The sequence below is a fragment of the Triturus cristatus genome, chromosome 1_2 (assembly GCF_964204655.1).
Source record: "Triturus cristatus chromosome 1_2, aTriCri1.1, whole genome shotgun sequence".
Lineage (NCBI taxonomy): Eukaryota > Metazoa > Chordata > Amphibia > Caudata > Salamandridae > Triturus > Triturus cristatus.
The window spans coordinates 985453235-985469724 of NC_140580.1; the positions used below are offsets into that span (position 1 = coordinate 985453235).

The 16490-nt window shown below is 43.3% G+C and overlaps 1 protein-coding gene across 4 annotated transcripts in view; it reads left to right on the top strand.

Annotated features, from left to right (window-relative positions):
• FBXW5 (F-box and WD repeat domain containing 5) overlaps positions 1-11930 on the top strand; it is a 178494-nt gene extending 166564 nt beyond the window's left edge. For all 4 annotated transcript variants that reach the window (XM_085610905.1, XM_085610897.1, XM_085610913.1 and 1 more), the window contains one exon: positions 8610-11930. In XM_085610905.1, coding sequence (XP_085467031.1) covers positions 8610-8856 — 247 coding nt within the window. In that variant the 3' untranslated portion in view covers positions 8857-11930. The remainder of the gene's footprint in view (positions 1-8609) is intronic.
• Positions 11931-16490: the final 4560 nt, after the last annotated feature.

The following is a 16490-nucleotide window of genomic DNA, read 5'->3' on the forward strand; positions in this document are numbered from 1 at the left end:
TTCACAGGATCTCAGCCTGGAGATTCCAGCTCACACAGAGGTGCTTTGGGGGAAGCTCGGCTGATGAGCCAGCTCTGGTATACCAGACCACTGTGCACACAAGGACAGAGCAGCACCCCCTGCCCCCCTGTGGCTGCCTCAGTATTCACACACTGGTGCACTTAGCAAGACAGAGGTGTCTTTTAGGAGCTTCCACGTTTGTGCTGGGATGGCAAGGTGCACTGCACACCAGCCGACAACAGAGCAACGTCTTCAGATGTCGTGTTTAAAAACCAGTGTGCGATGCAAATCAGGCCAAGTGCATTGTGGGAGCCCCGTTGCAGTCTGGGTGCTGGAATGCTAGTAGTGCATAATGCAGTCAGGGATGAGGTGCACTGTGAAAACTGTGGCTATCTCAGTAACGGAGCAGACAGCTGTGTCTGTGGCAGGTCAGGACAGATGTGCATTGTAATACTTCTGCAAAGGCTGCAAGTGTGTGTGTGTGTGTGTGTGTATACACGTGTGTGTGTGTGTGTACGTGCACACACAATGTGTAGGACACCACAGCAGCGCACTCTGGCAGCCAAGGGCATGTCTCAGTAACAGGGCGGACAGCTATGTCTGTGGCAGGTCAGGCCAGATGTGCATTGTAAGACTTCTGCAAAGGCTGCAAGTGTGTGTGTGTACACACAATGTGCAGGACACCCCAGCTGCTTACTCTGACAGCCAAGGGCATGTCTTAGTAACGGATCAGGACAGATGTGCATGATACGACTTCTGCAAAGGCTGCAAGTGTGTGTGTCTGTATGTGTACACCAGGGGCGGTGGGTGAGATTTTAATGTGATGGGGCGCAAACGAATTAGCATACAGCACCGTAGCGAGTGAGCGCAGCGATCGAGCCCGCACCCCAATAGGGGTGTTTGGGGGGGGTTACCCCCCCCCCAAGAAAATTTTGAAAAAAAAGAAAAATCGTGCATTTTCAAGCAAATTTGAGAAAGCAGGAAGGTTAATAAAGCAATTGTGAAAGTGCAGTTATTACATTAATAGATGGCATAACATAGGTAGCTGCTTATTCAGTATTACCACAGAGCTTCATACATTCTGTCCTATTATGCTCAGGTGCTGAATTCAAACTATAAGACTCATGGAAATCTCAGCTCTGAGAGTAGAAGAAGTTGCACAGCAGTGTAATGGTTGCCAGGCTCGTTCCGCAGGAGCGTCAGGAACTTGAAGAAAAGTCCACAGTCTTCCCCCTACGGCCTTCCGACTCCGTTAGACTCTAGAGTAACGAATGGCACGCAAGGGGAAAACAGGGAAACAAAACAAGGAAAGGCGGGGAAAGAAAAACAGTCTTACAACATACTGAATATTAGACTCTAGAGTAACGAATGGCAAGCAAGGGGAAAACAGGGAAACAAAACAAGGAAAGGCGGGGGAAGAAAAACAGTCTTACAATATACTGAATATAAAAGAGGCAGCGCAATGCGCTGTTACTGTGATTCTGGTTGAGCTGAGCTTTGTACACACACTTCACATAGGTCCACGCAAGTACCCCAAATATAAATGGTATAAAGGTTTTTGCAATTTGCCAAGGGGAAAGGTTTGATAGGCAACACAAGCAACGAATCGTTCACCCTGCGGGAGACAGGTCCGGCCAGTGAACAAAGGTGAGCAAATCTGTGTAGTCTCCAAATAGAACAAACACTACAAAACTTTTAAAAACAGAGATAACAATGCATTTCTTACCTCAATCAGAATTTTTTGTATTCAACAAACAAGTAGCAGCATTCACTTTTTGTAAATGAAATCCGCACGTCTGTCTTTCAGTGTAGCAAACTTGTCAATTACTTTCATGTTGAAGTCCGGTATCTTTTGGACTAGCTTGCTCTCTACAGATAGCATCGCCAAAGCATTTAGTCTTTCCTCTAGCATGGTGTTCCTGAGGAATGTCTTTATGCGCTTTAAGGCTGAAAAACATCGTTCAGCTTCTACTGTTGTCATTGGAGTCGTAATCACAATTTTTAGTAAAGTCACTGTCTCTGTAAGTGAGTTTTCCATATGCACTTTATGAATTAAACTAAGCAAAGTCAAGGCGCTTGTGGCCTTCCGGTACACAGGCATTCCGTAGAGTACAGTTAACTCAGTTCTCAGCTGCTCTTTTTTGAGCATAGGATATGCTTCCACAGCCTGATTCAGAGCACGCTCAGGGAAGGATTCATCATATTGTGCAAACTCTTTACTTTGCAATAAAGTTGCACTCACCAAATGTTTTGTGAATGAAAAACGTTCTTTTGCCTGCACAATTACAATGTCACATATCTCCTTTCCAATTCGCACCAGAGAGGTGATGTTTTGTCTGCGGTTTGCAAAAATAGAATGCTCCGGCAGTTTGCTCTCTAAATCTTCAACCCCATCTCTCACTTTCATAATCTGTTGTTCAAATGCAGATGTATTGGCTTTCACAGAGACAGTATCTAGGTCTTTTCTTTGCAACTGATCGTATAACACATCAACAGGAATCATTATGTCATGAAATAAAAACAGTAAGAACTGAAACTCTTTGTCTTGTAGTGTTCTAATAAAGCCATGGGCTTCACTCTGACATGTGTGATCAAAGTCTGCTCTGGATGCTATGGCGACAAAACATTTCTCAAGGCCCTCCCTCTGTTCAAAGATTAAGTTGACTGTACGAATGTGAAAGTTCCAACGAGTTGAGGATCCCCTTGGTACGCTTTTGTCCACAATCTCATGAAGGGCTTCTGTTCTTTTGGGGGAACGTGTGAAGAATGCTGCTATGCCTCCGATATCCTGAAAGAAAACTCGTGTCTCTCTGATCTTTGATACCGCCTGTTGCATAATAAGATTGAGTTGGTGGGCGTAACAGTGCACAAAATGAGCATTAGGGTACACATCTCGAATTCGTTTCTGTACTCCACTAAGGCTTCCACTCATTACGGACGCACCATCATAGCTTTGTGCGATAAGTTTTTGTTTTTGAGGCAGGTCTGGGAAAATTAAGTCCAGTTGACACAGTATTGCTTCAGTGATGGTTGCTGCACTAGAGTCACTTAAATGCGTGAAGCCATAAAATCTTTCCACAACGTTTCTGTCACTGTCAAGGTACCGAAACACTAACACGGACTGTGTTTGAGTGGACACATCAGTGGTGTCATCAGCCTGAATAGCCACAAAGTCTGTGTTTCGCAACTCTTGCACAATATGGCTTCTTATAATTTCGAGCGTACAGTCAAGGAGTTCATTTTGTATTGTATTAGAGGTGCCCTTAAAGACTGTAGCATGTGCTAAATGTCTTTCCAAATCCTGGTCTATGGTTGACATTAAATCCACTAGGCCTCGGAAGATCCCAGGTTTTGAGGAAGTTTCTGATTCGTCATGGCCTCGCAATGCCAGTTTGAAAGCACCACAGAAACTAATGCAATCAATGATCTTGGATAGATTTTGTCTGTTCTTATCAACAGCTTCATTGTGTTTTTGAATGGATTTGCGATACGCATCATTTATCTGCTGCTCAATTGGTGCGTCTTCCCCCAACATTCCCAGTCTTGTCAGGTTTTCCAGATGATTTCTTGTGAGCGCATGCTTCTTTATTTTTTCAGCGATGTGCTTCAGGTCGACCGTTCCTTGCCGTGTCCAAGAAAAGTCACCGCCAAACAGCAAGCAGGGGAAGCAGAACAGAGAATTTCTTATAGGGCACCCTGTAAGCCAATCAGCTTTTGTGTACCAGGCATTTGAGAATGTACGTTTTGACATTTTTCCTCTGTCCTGGGTAGTTTGCTGTAGGTTTATTTCAGGCTGATGAGGTCCTAATTGTTTTATCTGTAGTTTTTGTTCAAGTGGCCGTGACTGGAATGACTTTGTAATCAGCTCTTGTACTGTATTCATGATGGTGTGTTGCTGGCCTTACCAATATATATATATTAAAGAAACCTGTCAATAATCAAAGTGCAACGTATAAGGTGCAGTGCAATAATATCAAATTTCAGTATAAATACGTTATACATATATCTTGTGCATTATCCTAATACATCTCAAATGACTGCTAAAAATAGAGCCGTACTGCCTCCTGCCTCTCTGTGCCATAGTGGTTGCTGGAGGCACTGAAAGACACTGCTTGAGGGCCTTGAGAGTGACCACATACATACATAGCCCTAACTCCCATGTAAAAAAATATATCGCATTAGTTTCCTTACCTTTAACACTAGTGTTTGCTGGGTTGTAGCCGGGGTCGGGTGAGAGAGCAGCAAAGGAGGTTGGGGTCCTCTTGTTGTTTGCTGGAAAATTGCCCCAAAATGCGGTAATGTTTCAGGTTGTCAGGTGCTGAAAATGAAAAGATAACAATATTATTGTGACGTATTTTTGTCTGCCACTGCTTTTGGTTTGTAAAACAGTTAGTAATTTTACCAACGCATTGTCTAGAGCTCCACTGTCTTTTCTTCTTCTCTTTTAAATTTTTTTATTTATTGTAATAAATTTGTAACTTTTGATAATTGTATATATAAGGGTCATGTTTGCTTCAGTTTATTTTCTTTCTTTTTTCTTTTCTTTGATGACTGTCAATATTACAAAGTGTAAATTTATTGTATGAGTTCTTGAACTACTGTTTAGATTAATTATAGATTGCCCCTGGTTCAGGAGCTTTTGGGCCGCCCCTGTGGTTGGTATTATAACAGATAAAGAGGGCTGGCTGAAAGCTCCATAAGTAAGTATATTATAAACAATGTTTGTAAAATAGAAAGGTTTTGGCTAACGCTCGACCTAATCAAATGGCACTCATAAAAAGGCAATTCAATGGAACTCCAGCCTCCAGAAAAGCGTGATTGTTTCGGTTACACTGCCCTACAATAGCACCAAATATCAACCTTCAAATAAATGTTTCTAATGAGTTGCCTTTTGTCTGCACTGCCCCTACAAAATATTATTTGCTCCGTTTGTTTTTGGGATGTGGCTCCATTGGTAGCATTTTAGCATGTACTGCAATTTTTACTTACATTTTAGAATTTCACATGCTCTTCCTGAGATATAGGTGTGGGTGTAGGTGGGAAGGGAATGTATGTGAGAGCTCGTGAAAATAAATATGTCTCAAATGGTAATATACGAATATTCACGCTTAGGACAGTGCAAAGGTCACATTCAATGTTCATAGTAAGGCCTAACTAATCCCTGTTTACTGCTTCACTTATTCAACTTTAAAGTGCTTTACAGTGGAAAACAACTGGACCACTCGTCACGAGGATCATTTTATAAAATTAACTCCTTTGCTAGATGCCTTTGTTTAGTACGTCTACCCAGAGACTAACAGCATTGTATACTAAGTATATCCACATACGAGGAGGCTTTGACTAGAATATCCTATTTATCACCATTGTTGGGGGAGGGGAGGGTGTCATGAGCCACTTGAGGCTTCGCCTCTCGTAAGTAATGTCACCCTGCCCCCACCCTCATCGTAAAAAAATGAAATAAAAAGGTATTACATCTGCAGAATTACTACTACATAAATAAACTTCGACAATAGAAAGAGAAAAATCCTTTAAAAAAAGAGAAAGAACAGGTAGGGTTAAAGGCTTAACTAGTTAGTTCACGTGGCACAACATGCTACAAAATTTTAGAAGTTTTGGAAAAAGAGACAAACATCTAAACAGAGAGAGAGGGGGGGGGAGGGGAGAGAGAGAGAGAGAGAGAGAGAGAGAGAGAGAGAAAATGAATGATCTCATTTCAAAGTGGTTCCTGTGCCCTTAACAAGAAACTCGATCACTCCCTTTCTGTTGCAGTAATGCCCATGAAACTATCTACGATTTGGTGGGTTAAAACCAAACCGGAAAATGGGTCAATGCTTGGCTACACAAAGCGGCAGGTACGCTCTTGGTAGATGTGGATGGGAAATCTGATCAACACTGCTGTGCCCACCGTGCCTAATGAACTAGCTTAAGGTGCTCTGACTGTTCCTACACTTCACCCTGCATCACACTATCCAACTCCTAACCAAGAAGAACACCTCTAATGAAAGAACTGCCCTCCCCCACCCCCTACCCCAAGAACCCCTCGAACCCCTCTATCCCTCCCCCCCGCATTAACTTTTTCCAAGAGGCTTCAAACAAATACACACAAACGTTAATTTTGAATCTATCACAGGTGCATTTCACATCAGTGTAAAAATCGCCCCTGAATCTTTTTTCCATACACTTAACTCCTTTAATCAACCCTAATATATATTATCCCTGGGTCTGTGAAACTTCCCCCACTAGCGTTAAAGCGTCTGTCCATAAGCGAAAACCATTTACATTTATTTTCACGGTGGCCTAGTTCAGAGGCACTTTAATTGTGTACAGTGTGCCTTAAGATTGTGTTCCCTTCTAGACGTCAGGCACACCCCCTCCAGCTAATCTCCGGTGTCATTAGCTGCCTTTCCCTTTAGGATTACTCTTCAATCCTATTAGAGGCCTGATGCTCCCGCCCTAGTGCTTACTTTGTCACACACTCCGGGGGCCACTACGCGCCAAGCTTGCAGTCACAAAGCATTACTGCAACTTTCTCCCCGAAAGAGCAATCTGTGCCCAGCCCCCTTCTCCTCCGGGGTGTCTGCTGAGAATGTCAGACAGAAAATATGTAATACTTTGCAAAGCGATGGCCCCAGAATCAGATGGGGTTTCTTCTTACTTTAAACGAGATCACTGACTGATCACCTCAGTCACGACTCACCACAACAGTCAGATGGATGATGGATCAAGGAGCAACGTCGATGATCAGGAATAATCGTAGTAGTAGCACACCACCAGTGGCAACACGAGCAGGAGCAGCAGCCAGCCAGTACCACACACTAGTACACCGCCACGAGGTGTGTGTGGCGCGGTGACGACGGACTGCCAGTGCGCACCTGCTAACGATGATGGCCAATCACTGTTCGCATAAGCCACAGTGATTGGCCATACCTTGCGTGGCACCCAATGCCTGGTTTGCAGGCTGCGCAGTGTCTCTCAGCCAATCCAGAGACGCTGCAACATTAGCAGCGCCTGAATTGGCTACAGCACCGTGGGCACAGATAGGGCTCGCCCATAGGAGAGACCGGGGGCTGCTGCATGAAGCAACCATTGGCCTCTCGGGTCCCCCTCCCTCGCTCTCCTAGCCAGTAGTGGCTGACTGGCTGACAGTGCGCATGTTTGGGCTGGTCATAACCCAAACTCGAGTATGCGCCTACGCGCCGCTGGCCTTCAGTGTGCACTGTCACTCAAACGGAGTGCTCGCCCCCGGCCCCACCCCCTTCATCGGCCGGTCCCACGCTATTGTGAAGGAAAGGAAAACTGACAGCGCTGCGTCACTGCTAGCATACGTGAGCAGCCGCGGGTCCAAGCAGGGCTGGCTGGTGGGGCTACGCCCATACGCCCCAATGGACGCACCGCGGCTGGTGTACACACAATGTGCAGGACACCACAGTGGTGCACTCTGACAGCCAAGGGCATGTCTCAGTAACGGGGCAGGACAGTTGTGTCTGGTCAGGACAGATGTGCATTGTAAGACTTCTGCAAAGGCTGTATGTCTGTGTGTGTGTACACACAATGTGCAGGACACCACAGCGGCGCTCTCCGACAGCCAATGGCTGGTCTCGGTAGGGTCCGGTATCTGTCTCAGCACTGTGATGTCTGTCCAAGACGACTGTCAGTGCGGAGGTACATCACAAACGCTTTGCGAGTATGTGTCTGTGAGATTCAGTCAGGTAAATGTGGGCTTCATGCAGAACTGGCTGATAGTTTAAAGGTTATTCAATATTTAATGCTCACTGTTGTATGGAAACGTATTCTAGCCACGCAGTGTAAACTGGAAACAACATCTAGTTCTGGGCTCCGGTTGAGTGGGTCTTGAAGGCTTAAGAGGCTAGAATTCCTGATTGCCATAAAAACAAGCATTGAAAATGCAATAAGTCTCGCCTTTGATTAACTTAAAGCCATTTGCTTTGCTAATGCTATTGTATAGCAAAGCAAATGGCTTTAACTTCATGAAAGGCGAGACCTATTGCATTTTTAATGCTTGTTCTTCCAGCGGTGCATATTAATGTATGTGCTCTCCCAGTTTTAAATGTAATTATAGGACCTGTTTCAGTTGGATGTATCGACATTTATTGGTGTCTGACATTTGGTATTCTGCCTACAGTCTCTGGAATTCTACCATTTCTTGACACTTCCAAATGTCTCCCAAAGATTCAATGCCCAGAAGTGCCCATGCGCGAAATCCCTTTAGCTCTCCCACCTCCCTCAGAAGGTCACTGTTCCACAGGGGACAAGTGAGGCTGTTTCTCCTCTGCAGTGGAACAGAGGCCCAGTCTTGCAGAAATTCATCAGGGGATTGCTTGTTTTTTATGCTTGGCAGCGTGAATACCTACCCAGGGGGACCCTCTCCGGGTATACCCCTCCCACTCTGGCAGACCTGTACTTTGAAATCTAAATGGTGGACTTTGTTCACCACCATCTGCTTATACTGTATATAATTGATATTGTTTGTGGTGAATTATAATGTAATAAATGATTATCCAAATAGAACAGGTACACTTTTGTGGAGCCCCTGGTCTTTATCAAGTAACCCTAATGTTTCTTACCTCTTATCTGTATTATTACTACAGTGGCGCTGAGGACCGTCATGGTTACATCTGGGACCGTCATTACAACATCTGCTTGGTAAAACTGCAGCATGAGGATGTGGTGAACTCTGTTGTCTTCAGCCCCACGGACCAGGAGCTGCTACTGACTGCAAGTGATGATGCCACCATCAAAGTATGGCGCTCTCCACAAATGAACCGGCTGTTGCAAGCCAAGAAACCCAAGCCGCGGAAGCTGCTGTTCTCGTGGCTTATGAATCCCAAAAGCTAAAGCCACACAGCCTGTTGCGTACCTGGTTTTCTTTTTAATTTTCCTATTGTCTTTCTTTCCTATAAGCAGGAGGTTGATTGGTCAGAGCAGCTTAATGGCAAGCTCAGTTGTTCAAAGTATACATCTGTTCACTGTAAATAGTAAATACTGCTACAGCATTCACTTGATATAATTACATAATGGTTTTCAGTTTGCTGCTAACAGACTTGTCACATGCTTATATTTCACGGAGTCTGCCTTGCTGAGGAACATTAGCAAGTAAAGAAAGAGTGTCTCTTTTGGAGGTTCCGTTTTAAAACTCTTTAAGGAAATATCAGGTAGGGCTCTTCCAGAGGCTCTAACAAAAGTTTAAATAAGAGGCACTTATGAAAATGTTTGACTTTTGAAGTTGTCATACCCTTTTTTTGAAGCAAGGTTTTGTACCTTGAAGCTTTATATTTGGTGCATTGCCTTGGTTGCATTCCAGCAAGAAACTATGTTTACAGCATATATGTTTGAAGTAAACTATGAAGAAGAGCGAGCCAGCTGCATTAAGGATAAGGGTTACTGAACAGGAATTGCCCCTAAAAAGACCCATGCACTGTGGAATATATCAAATGGTACTTTATGATGAGGATTATAGGTCCTTTGGTGTGATATAAAGGAACTTCAATGAAGGATGGGTTACTGCAAATTAAATTCACAGCAGTAAAATCAACAGTAGAACCTAGGGCCTAATTATGACTATGGCATTGGATCGCCGTAGCCACGGGGGTGGTGCAGACACCGCCGCACTGGTAGTCCGACCACCTTATTACAAGTTGGGTGGTCGAACTGCTATGAGACTGCTGCAACCATTGCAGCGGTCTTGAGGCCGCGATATGCTTGGCGGTGCCGCCAAGCATATTACGAGTTTCCTCTTCCCCACAGTTTTCATGGCAGTAAGACCACCATGAATACTGTGGCACAGTGGAAGCTAAAGGGGACCCTCCAGAGCCCCCTTTTGCCTCAGGGCTATGGGTGCACGCAAGGGGCACATGTGCCCTTCCCTGTTTACATGCACCCCAGTTCCTGCATGGCACAGACTGCACCGGTCCATGCCGTGCAGGAATTGCATTTGATGCTCCCATGCGGTGTCTTTTTGTATAGGTACTGCCAAAGAACCGCCTGCCAGAGACTAAAAAAGTTGGGGTGGCGGCCCTGCTCCAAGACCACTAAAGTTGTATTTAGGCCCTTAGCCACTAGTAGTTTGCTTTGGGGACTTCTCTATAGTGTACAGCCAATGTAATTGTGGCCACTGAAATATTACTGTAGTAAAAAGTGGCCTCCATTGCCACTGGACGTACATGCAGGGAAGAAAAACCTGTACAGCCTCAATCCTCTTACTTCTGCAGGTCCTGCACTGTCGGACCCTTTTTACAAGCCCTGCACCTCCGTAGCAGCAAGTCTTTACGAAACTGCAGTCTTTAACCATAACATCAGCAGGGCGCATTCACAAACACTATACAGAATGTTAGATTTTAGATGGATAGGTATTACCAATAGAATGATTCCATGTCTGGCTTTCGATTGACTTCCTAGACAGCTCAAGCAATGTTCTCTTTATCTACGATGCCACTTGGAATCTCTTACGCAAGAAATACCTACTATTTTATGCACAATGGAAGACTTTCACTATGACATGCACAATAAATGTCCTCCCTGATGTAATAAAAAAAACAAAATGGCAAAAATTCAGTTATGGCAAAATATTCCTGTCCATGACCTCTTTGCCTTCCTTTTGTTATTTATTTTGGCCAAAGGCAGAGACTCATCCTGTTCCTGCCTGTGCTGTAATCCACATTTCCCCAGTCTGTCCATTCTCTGTAACTGTTCTGCCCGGGCAGACTCTGGCATTTGATTCTTCATTCTTTGAAGCATTTGTGTTTTCACTTGCAGGATCAGGGACTCTGCCTGTCGTCATCCACCACGCTCTTGCATGCGTCGTCAGCCCTGAATCTATTACTCACTCCTATATTGATACCGATTTAAAAAAAAAATTAAAGTTAAGTACACAAGAAGGTGCTGATACCTACTTCTGTACAAATCTCTATATTGTATTAATTTATATATAAATCTAGAAAATTCGGTCATAACTAGAATATTTTAACCTAGTTCAATTTAGTTACCCTCCATTTACATTATCTATTCCATAGGTGTTCCACAGATCATAACACTGCATAGCGCTGTGACACTTGCTTTGTGTCGGGATCTTTTCTGGTTATTTATGATGGGTCTATATTAATTTGTATCACCCTTCCCATATTTATAAGGCAATGGATCTTTACTGGTACCTTGAAAAGCAGCTGGTGACAGAAAGTGCCTCGTAGGTGTTGTACTACAAAGCAACCCAGAAAGGATGTTTATTCAGACATGTAACTTCAGTTGGTCATTCAAGCTTGCAATAGGAAAGATATATTTTATTCTGAGCACTTCATACTAACAAAAGGCAGTATGTCTCTGCAAAGCATGCCAGGTAATAAATTAGAAAGCAAAAAGGTGGCGTTTGCATTACAAATAAACATATATATCCCTTTAAAACCCCAAGATTACCGAAGATCTCTCTCCACATAACAGCAGTTTAACTGCTGGCATCGATCATCTGCCCTAGTTCTTTAGTACATGGGGAGCACAGAATAAAATTGTTAAAGTCTACTGTTTTTATTTCTCTGTGTTTTAGTTCTTTACTAGCTTAATGTTGATCTGCTCACTTCCAGCTTCCTTCTATTTCAGTATGTGTACTTGGGCAGTTATGGGTATCTCATGTCAGAATGATGCCTCTTCACGACTTGGAGATTGACAGCACTAATGTACAAGTTGACCAAGGTCACTGGAACTCTTCTGAGGAACCATTACATGAAACAGAACTGCCTCTTATTCCTACTATATATTGAAAAATTGCATGCTTATCCTTAAACCTTTCTGCCTTGGGTAATGTTGTCTTTTCATTTTTGAAGGCTTACATTTATTGCAGCTTTATTGTACCGTTCTGAAATATGAATGGCAAACCTGGCAGAATCAGAAAATTTCAATAATAAAAGACTAAATGGACCGAACATGGTGCATCTTAAATGCATCATATTTCTACTCTTGTCTTCCTCTCTGCCTTAACCACTTAGAAAAAAGAGTGATGTCGCAGGTCCTGTGAGGCTCAGACTTATAAAGGGTAACATTTCCTAATTTGTGAAATTTCAATGTTCTGCTGCAAAAGGATCTTAGTGGATGATCAGGTCTTCACTTCAGTAGATCCATATTTGGTCAAAGCAGGCAGACATCAAACATACCTGAGCTATTACCCTCGTTTGAAGTTTGTTCCCTTGCCCAATTGATGTTTGACGCCACTCCCCACCCCAATGAATGCAAAACAAAACTTTACAAAACCTCATCAATAGGTTGGTTGTACTCACTAAGGATTTAGCTATGTCCATTTAGCTTTCAACATCTCTGCCTTTGTCTGAATGTATTGTTGCAGGCTAAAGGCTTCACCTATAAAAAAATATATATATAGCAGTTCTCGATCTGAAAAACTCCAAATATACTTAATTGGCATTGAAGCGTGTATGTCGCCTGCCCAGTACTATTGTGTTTTACGTCTCTGTTTAGATACATTGAACTGTGAGTGTTGCATGCAGAGTACCATGGCGTTTACATCTCTGTTTAGAATGCCATTTTCTCAATTTGTTTGTGGGTTTTAAACATAGTGCGTTTTATTTTTTTATCTTATTTCAACTGAGAATGTGAGTACAATGAAGTCTACAAGATGGGGTTTTGATCATCCATTATTTAGACACCCAGAAGGATGCAGGGGAAAGACATGTATACATCTTGACCAGTGTCTTCAGGAGGTATCCCATTTCATATTAGCATTTAAATATGACACTACTACAGAAACTGTCATTGCTGTGCTACATTTGGTGCGTTTAAAATGCTACTTATTTTAATATCTACCTGAATGATATTTACTGCTTTGAGATGCTGACCTTTTCTTTCACAGACTGTAGTCGAGGAATGGATCAGGACTACAGAAAAAAAAGTCTCTTTTAGACATAGATGCACTTCTAGATTACTCAACTTTTGTAAGCTGCCAACAGATGTACATTTTATTATTGGTAATAAGCCAAAGACTTATGAACTCTTTTAAAGTGACCTTTCGATTTGTTTCTTTTTCACAAACTGCTTCCTTCATTTGTAATTCTGCTGCTAGGGTGTCCAATGTTTCTATGTGAACAGGGACCGAGCTTTTAAGTATTTCTGTGTACATTAAAGAGAGCTGCCAGGACTGCAACCCCCAGGGTTCAAAGATTTTCACACAAAAAAAAGCATCGAACTTACGATAGGATGTCCTCTTAGGATGGCGTAGTCTGATCATAGTTGTTGACAGTGGATCAGAAAAATGTCAGAATAAAGGCAACACGCTTCCTTCAAACTAGTGGCCTGAAGTGTATGGCTTAGTTTTTCCGAGTCCAGAGTTAGTTGATATTCCACCGCTGTCATAGTTATACTTAGTTTAAATTCACTCATTCCCTTGAGACACAGGTTTTACAGGGTAAGCAAGAGAACATGCTGTTTACCTTGTTTTCAGACTCTACCTCCTTCAAAACTGGTTTAGAATTGCTTGTACCATATCACAGGAACAGAAATAGCTTCTCTAAAAGGAATGTTCCAATTTAAAAAGAGCTTATCCCCCTGGCCTTGCATGTCGAGTTCAGACATGGAGTTGTTTTCTTACTATTGAGTTTGTACCTTCAGTAGTTTTTGGCTGTCTTCCCCCTTGAAATGGGTGAATTTTTGAGTTGTCCTTCAGTCTTCAAAGTAGGGCAGTGGGAATTTTTGAATAAGAGCAATGTGGAACTAGGAGGTTTCACAGCGTCAGCAGTGCCCCACATTACTTAAAAAAAATAAAAAAAAATGGTTTTTGCCCCTGTTCGTGGAAAAAGATGTCCTGGTGGTTAGAGTAACTGTGTCAGACTCGCTACTGAAACCTCAGTGCCCTTTCGCAGATGCTACACACCTTACTTCTTAGGGGTAGTTTGATGATTCTGCAGTTAAGCACACCACATTGTAAATATTAGGAATATTCCAGTGTTAAGTTCTTGTCAATTGCACGCCTTTTTACCAGTCAAGACTTAACATTGAGAGGGCTTGTAGACGCCAGGTTTGTTTTTGACAAACTTTTCAGGACCTAGAGTCGCCGTGTTCAGTGATTTTCAGTATACTGCAAAAGCTACACCTTCGGTCATTTTATTGCTTAGTTGATTGTTCTCTATTTACAAACAGTCTGTTATTCAGCAAAGTTCTAGGCTGTATAAATACATGGATGACCACTGGGAAATATTCTCTAAGTAGGATAATCCCCAATCCTTTATTTTTTAGTCCCTCCTTCACGTTCTCCAAGACTGCATTGTCAAAACCTGGTAGAAATTCCAAAACGACTTCTAAGAGCAGTCAGGATAGATCCAGAGAAGTCAGAGGGGTAGTCATACTACTTACTAAATGTTCACAAAATTACTAGAACGTCAAGCCAATTTTATACCTTTACTACCTTTACTACCTGAAATACATTGAAACTGGAGGAATCTTCCCTCCTGAGCACAGTAGTTCAAAACCTAGAAACCGAGACTGTATGACATCTTTATATCTCCAGGATAAGTATTTTAGCTGCACAGTCAAACACGAGCAACCACAGTTCTCAGATTTCGCCACTAGAGATTATCACTGCTAGTACAAACGCATACCATTTGGTCTGAATTATACTGGGTTTCGCTAAGAAACTTTGAGTAGAGGTAGCCAATCTTAGTCCCTAATGAAATCACTGGCCCCCTTATCTAGATGATTGCATGGTCAAGGTCAGGTCTCCTACTTCTTGCCTAGAAAGCCTGCATGTAGTCTTTTGTGTTGTGGAATTTTAGATCAAATACCTCACTTGATTCTGTTGCAGTTTACAGGAACCGTGATAGTATTGCACATTTGCCTCGAGAATGAAGAGTAATTGTGAAACAGGCAGTGAATAATCTGAAGCTTGAGAGTCTAAAGGACTTCGTTAGTCCCCTGGAGTTCAACTGGCATGGTATTATATGCAAGTTCTGAAACACTGTTATATAAATTGCAAATCACAGCCAGGTACCAGACTTATTTGTTTAATGTGTGGATTCTAGCATTGAGCCTTCAGCGTTCTGCAGCTTCTGATTACACTCCTCTCCAAACATCAAAGGACCTTACTATCGGGACCATCAGATACATGACGGCCAGGCACTCCTAGTCAAAGCTAAACGTTAACCACCTAGAGCTAATCATGTCCTCTCCCCTAGGGGAAAACTAGCCAGTCTGTATAGATGACTGCCCTGCAAATGTAGCAACTTCGATCTTGGACTGGACTCTGACCAGAATAATTCTGATATGGACCCATCTTCGAATGGAGACAAAAAACTATTGTATCTAAACAGACAGGGGGAGCTTGATCTTTGCAATCTAGCAGTGCAGATTTAAACTGATCTCAACATAATTTGTCTGGTAGTACCCCATCTTTGTGGGTGGAGAAATGTTGAAGCTAGCATCCTGAGCAGTCTACATCATGTGCCACATGAAGGGAGAACTTGGAAAAAATACTTTTGACAGCTTTCCAAAGAAGAGACTCTTTCTCTACAGTGAACTATGGGGCATATTAGCAAGGGCGTTATCTCCGCTTTAGCGGCACTTTTTGCCACTAAAGCGGCTATATTTTTTACGCCCGATTAGCAAGATGTCGCTAATCAAATGTTAGCGAAAGTTTTGTGGCGATAGCTACCATTTGCACTATCGCCATGCATGGTAGCGAAAAATATCGCGAATGATATGCCAAGTAGGCGTTCCTTACCTAAATTGCACGGAAAAAGTTGCAAATACACCATCGCACTATTAGCAAGGAAGTGCTTGACCCGTGAAGCGACAAAAAAAGTCACGATAAGGCCCCTTAGCGGGAGGAAAATAAGAACTGCCAAAACCAGTTCTAAAACTGGAGATAAAAGGAGGCAAATAAGGGAGACCAGCCCTGACACACAGCTGAGGACCCGCAGATGCCTTGGAGGCACTCATCATCGAGCTAGGAGTCCCACGAAGGCAACAACCACCACCGCCACTGCTACCTCTTCCAGGACCACCACGAGGCAGCGCCAAAGACGTCAGTGGCCCCTGCGCAGACGTCTCAGCCTTGGTGACCTGACATCAGAGGATGTCATTGCCCACCACAGGCTGAAAAGGACATCCATTGAACACATCCTGAACTAGATAGCCCACAGGCTGCCGCTACTTACACAGCGGCGAACCAATATCCCACCGCAGACAAAGCTGCTGGCCGTGCTGCATATGTTGGCCTCAGGGACTTTTCAACCAACAACAGCCAGAGTCTGAGGAGTCTCGCAGGCAGCTTTTTCAATATTCCCCCCAACTGTCTTGGATGGAATAATCAGCCTGATACCCCAGCAACTTTACTTCCCCAACACTGTGCAGGAACAGCTCGAGACCAAGCAAGGATTCTACGACATAGCGGGATTCCCACAAGTTATGGGTGCAGTAGACTGCACACATGTCCCATTTGTGCCCCCTGCGGACACTGCACACATACCACAACAGAAAGCACA